Genomic DNA, 6,000 nt, shown 5'->3' with positions numbered 1-6,000 from the left:
TGCTTTAGGTAGATCTGGTACTCAATGACCCACCCTCGTACGCCAACTCCTAAAGCATGAAGCAGGATGTCTACCGAATTATTGAAGTAGCTAAAAATGGCATTACAACTCAATCACAACCATAACAAATTAAATTTTTATTACCACATGCAGTGATTTGTATTGAAAAAAGATTTTATGAGTCATAAAGAAAATAAAATTTAACATAAAAAACTGACCATACAATGGCCTCTTGCGACTTCCAGACTCGAGGTATAAACTCGCTTGTCAATTAGAATTAATTAAATCTTCGTGAATGAAGTAAATAATGGCATACAAGTGCATATTGTCTCGACATAATTAATATATGACAGTCATAAATCCTATACGCTGCTTCGTAGGAGGGAAATTATTTCTTTGTTTAAGTAGAGCAGCGCGCAATATTTACTGCATTCTGAGAAAACAAATCAAATTCTGCTAGAGTCCTTGAGTGCTATACTTTTGATAAATGAGGTTTTTGGTGCACATTGTTGAGTGTCTGGAATCCCATGTTTTTTTTTTTGTTTTTTTGTTTTTTGTGCGGTGGCTGATCCGCTCATAGAGGCTGATCACAGTTGATTTTTATCGGCATTTCACTTACATTCCTAAGCTTCATTTACTTTGCGTCGCTGCACAACCCATTCAACGACTACTTGAACTTCAACATTCTTAACAACTTATTTTACAGTCATTTCGCGCTTTTTAATCAACATCAGCATTTTCTTATCCACCTAACCACCTATCATCTTCAAATGGTCCATTTGTAGCCATTAATCATCGATGTGATGAACTGCATCTCGCTTCCGTCATATTTGACGGCTTTATCTACGCCGCCGCCGACACGAACTAATCGAATTAAGTAAACGCCTGTTAAAGAGCGACAAGATCAATGTTAGCACACACACACAAACACACATACAATGTTTCGACATAACTGCGTATCGTCATTGGAGTGGTGTGCATTCCCACATGAGGCTGTCGTACACGCTTAATTGACATCATCAATCAAGTGGCTGGCAAGCGCGTGAAAGTTGTGAGGAGATAGGGGAAAAAGAAAAGAGCACAAAAAGAGCGCCCATTGAAACAGGATCTTCAGTGAGCAACGAATATTTATCAGCGCACTACCTCGCAGCAATCATAAGCGTTTATCGATGATCAAACTATTGCGGCCGCTGAAGAAGGCAACCCACACAAGCGCTGCAGGAGCGCCAATCGATCACGTTTAGCTGGCGAGGCATTGATTTAAATGTCAAAACATTATGGCAATATTATGATTTGATTGAAAAACGTTGCCGTAAAATTTATGAGCTGCCTGGCTGGTCGGGTTGAAAAAGAAATAATTAAAAACACGCAAATTCTCTATTTCTGTCCCCTTTCACTTACCTGCCGCAAATCCAATGTTATGGTGACATATTCAAAGTGCCTGCCATATTGCAATGTCGGCGATTGCCACCAACGCTCATCGAAATTCGAATTGGAGATGACCGCTTCGATGGGCCGCTGTTTGGCCACATCGGACGATTGTGCATTGCAAATGCCGCACTGTGTGGCCCATTTCTTATGCGGATATGCATCGACTAATTTGCAATATTCCTCACGCCCACTCTGACCACAGGTGGCATTGACGGTTATATGGGCGCGTGGTGCGACGTTGAAGAGTGGCGGAAAGAGACCGCCGCCGGTCATGGACTCCGATTGGCTGTTGAGCATGCGCAGAACTGGAAGAGATACAGAGATGGGAAATTATGTGAAGGCACTTGTAAAGAATGCGATAAAGAGTTGTGGAAATTGTGTAGCAAAATTAAGTTAGTTAAATGGTTGGCAAAGAAATGAATAGAGTCAGTAAGAAAAATAATAAAATAAAAAAAATAAAAATAATAATAATAATAAGGTAAGTTATGTGAAAGCTGATTCACAAGACGTCGCAATTGTCTTAAGTCATTAAACTTTTAATAGTTAAAAAAATGTTTGAGACCTTGAAATCAAAAGCAATTTTTCAACTAAAGGGTGGTTAAGTTTTAAAAGCCGGTATTGATTTTGAATAATATACAATTTTTTTTAGGAAATTATAATCATTTCTCTTTATTATGGTGACATTAGTATGGCTCATTTACGTAGGGAACAAAATATCGGCCAAATAGCCGCCACGGCCTCGGCGGCACACCTTCACCCGATGGTCCAAATTTTCGATGACGCTGAGGGCATCTTGAAATCGCTCTAAATATATTTTTAGCCGTTTAAAGCTTAAGTCAAAATTTAAATAAATAAACAAAAAACCCAACTAAAAGCTGAAAAAAATTTTTATTTTTTTAATTCTTTCTGCAAAAAATGTCTTATCTTACATTTATCAAATAGCCTGTAAGCATGTGGCTTTTTCATTAATAAATGAAATGAAATAAAATATCCTGAAATATACATATGTATGCATATACACAAGTACAAATAATCTCCCCATTATGCTTCAATACGCAATTCAATAAGTTTATGAAACACGTAACGCTGACAGCTGCTGATAAGCCGCTGAAATACGCCCTCACTCCTATATGCACGCTTTGTATTTGCTCGTAAATTCGACAGTTACTTGCGCATAAAAGTGACAGCAAAGGCATTTCATGAATTCTTAATGCATTTTAAATGCCTCGAATTGCATTTTAAATGAAACACACTTAAGCGATTTTGACAATCCGACGATAAACTGGCGCCTCAAACCGGCAATATTACTCACGCGCACTCAATTAACCGTCGGTGGATGCAATTTGCAATTAGTTGTGCTTTTAATTTGGAAATCCGTGTTTTTTTTCTTTCTTGTAATATTTACATTTGCGCGATTTGTTTTTTCTTTTGTTTTTCTGGAAACTTGAAAGCTGTGCTGTGGAACAGTTTTAAATGAGAACTATAATTTTTGAATTTTATATGAATTGTATTACCATAAAAGTTGATGTTTTCTATAGACATTTTTTTATTCAGGAAGAAATCATTCCGCCTTTCAATATGAATGAGTTCTAGCCAAAACTAAAATTTAGCCCGTTCATGCTGAGGTTGTCTCAAGGCATTAATTTTTAAAGTCCATTATTTTAGCTCTACTGACTTTTTTATCTCGCTTGATACATTTCTACCCAAACTAAAGGGCGATTTTTTAAGAGCTAGAGGAAAGTTTTTCAAAAAAACACACGTAAAATTCAGAAAAATGCATGAAATTTTTATTTAAACCGATAGTACAGTCCATATAATTTAATGTTTGAAGATTATTCCATGCAAATGTTGACCGCGACTGCGCTTCAAACGGTCCATCCGCTTAGCCCAATCTTGGCACAATCTTTCCAATGTTTCGGCCGGTATCTCACATATAAATGCTTTAATGTTGTCTTCTAACGCGTTAATTGAGGCAGGCTTGTCTGAACAGACAAGAGCTTTAACATAGCCCCACAAAAATAATCTAAAGGCGTTATATCGCACGATCTGGGTGGCCAATTGACAGGTCCCGAACGTGAAATAAAATGTTCACCGAACTCGCCTCTCAACAAGTCCATTGTTACGCGTGCTGTGTGGCATGTCGCACAGTCTTTCTGAAACCACATGTCATGCAAGTCAAGCTCTTGCATTTTGGGCAAAAAAAAAGTTGGATATCATTTCACGGTAGCGTTCACCATTCACAGTTACGTTACGATTCGCAGCATCTTTGAAGAAGTACGGTTCAATGATACCTCCAGCCCATAAACAGCACCAAATTGTGACCTTTTCTGGATACATTGGTAGCTCTTGCAACTCTGCTGGCTGATCTTCACTCGAAAATCGACAATTCTGCTTATTTACGTACCCATTGATCCAAAAATGAGCTTCGTCGCTGAACACAATTTTTCGATAAAAAAGTGGATCTTCGGCCAACTTTCCAAGAGCCCATTCACCAAAAATTCTGCGTTGCGGTAGGTCGTTAGGCTTCAATTCTTGCACCAGCTGTATTTTCCACGTTGTTGAGTAACAGAAGCCCAATTTTTGCGAACGGCGACGAATCGATAATTGCTGGTCATCATTAACACTGGCCGATATAGCTGCGATATTTTCTTCAGTTCACACTCTACGTAAGCGTGTTGGTGGTTTGATGTCCAATAATGTAAATTTGGTTCTAAATTTAGTGAGAATAGCTCGAATAGCCGCTTCAGTGGGTCGATTAAACTGACCATAAAATGGAAGAAGCGCGCGATAAACTTTCTTAACAGAACACGCATTTTCATAAAAAAATGCAATGATTTGCAAGCGTTGTTCGTGTGTAAGACGATTCATGGTTAAATTATAGACCAAACTGAAGATGTTTGACAGTGAAACAAAACACGAAACGCGCGTCAGCTGTTTAAACCAACTGCTGAAAAAGATAATAGCTAAAAATCAGCCGTTATAATACAGCATTGAAAAATACTTTGTATTGAATATTGTGATTAATTTAGAAAAGGTGCAGCCTTATATGAATAAGCACTGCGCTACCACCTTTCTAAATAAGCTTTGCAGATTAAAAAAAAAATTTTAAATGTTAGTTTGGCTCTTTAATTAATTAAATAAATGGGAAAAATTATATTAAAAATTAGGTGGCAGCCCGCTTAAACAAAATTTTAATTAAACTTTCAGATATATCTTTAAATTTTTAAATAATTTATGGAAGTACTACATACAAAAAATAATAAAATATTTAAGTTTTTCAAAAATTTCATACAGAATATAAAAAAAAAAATTACATTAAAACTAGATGGCAGCCCTTTTAAAAAAATTGATTAAGACTTTCAGAAATGTCTTGCATTTTATGCTGTGCTATTTTTTTTTATTTTTAAAATACGAATAAGCAGTGCGTTAACAACTTTCTAAAAAATTAAAAAAACAAAAATTAATATGTTTTGGTTGACTTTTTAATTAATTTAATAAATAAAAAATGTATAGTATATTGGAAATTTGGTGGCAACTCGTTTAAATAAACTTTTATTAAAACTTTTAGAAATATCTTGTGTTGTGAAATTTTTTTAAGTTTAAAATTTAAATTTATGCAGAAATTAATAATAAATTAAACTTCAAATTAGGTGGCACCCCAATTAAAAAAATTATTTGAAGATTTTCAGAAATATTTTGTATCTGAAAGTTATAATATCAATTTTTTTTGCTCTTTAAATAAAAAATTTAAATAAGTGGCAACCTTAAACTCGATTCAAAAAATTGTTTCAAGACTTTCAGAAATGTTTTGTATATGAAAGTTATAATGTGATAGTTTTTTTGATCTTTAAATAAAAAAGTTGAATATGTGGCAACTTTATACAGAAAAATAATAAAGAAATTACATTTAAAATTAGGTGGCAACCCGATTAAAAATATTGTTTCAAGACTTTCAGAAAGGTTTTGTATTTGAAAATTATGTGATATTTTTTTTTCTTAAATGAAGAATTAAAAAAGTTGCAACCTTACACAGAAAAATAATAAAAAATGTTTATAGAAACTTAAAACAAATGTATTAAAACTTTCAGAATTGTTCTGCATTTGATGGCTACTGATGAATTTTTTTATTTTTAAACAATTTAAATATTGAGGCAGCCTTGTAGAGAAAACATTGAAAGGAAACCTTACCCTATTGTAAAGTTTCATTCAAATCGTTAAAGGCGTTTCCGGAATTCGAGTGTTTAGATCGTAGAATTTTTGATAAAACCACTTATGTTGCATTAAAAGGTTTTGCTTGTCGATCAATAATTACTGCATTTTCATAGAAATACAATATTTTATATTTTCATTTAATATTTTATAAAGAGATCCTTGAGCTGAGGAAGGAGTGATTAATACTTTGAATAAAGCATTAGAATACAACATCTAAGTGCCTGTCAAAAGTTCTTAAATATATACACTAGTGTTCAGAATAATAGAAGCACCACTTATTGCTAAGTTTTGTCTACTTATTTTTTATTTTTTTACGAAAATGTGGTTCATGCAACAGCAAAAACCCTATAACTCAAA

At 34.3% G+C, this 6,000-nt stretch overlaps 1 protein-coding gene across 1 annotated transcript in view; it reads right to left on the bottom strand.

The window, feature by feature from the left end:
* Positions 1-1,319: 1,319 nt before the first annotated feature.
* LOC128863509 (probable basic-leucine zipper transcription factor P) overlaps positions 1,320-6,000 on the bottom strand; it is a 97,725-nt gene continuing 93,044 nt past the window's right edge. The window contains exons 2-3 of the mRNA XM_054102711.1: positions 1,402-1,736; positions 1,320-1,334 (exon numbers count right to left, since the gene is read on the bottom strand). Coding sequence (XP_053958686.1) covers positions 1,320-1,334; positions 1,402-1,736 — 350 coding nt within the window. The remainder of the gene's footprint in view (positions 1,335-1,401; positions 1,737-6,000) is intronic.

Source organism: Anastrepha ludens, chromosome 5, assembly GCF_028408465.1.
Source record: "Anastrepha ludens isolate Willacy chromosome 5, idAnaLude1.1, whole genome shotgun sequence".
NCBI lineage: Eukaryota > Metazoa > Arthropoda > Insecta > Diptera > Tephritidae > Anastrepha > Anastrepha ludens.
This window is presented reverse-complemented; position numbering and strand designations above follow the sequence as displayed.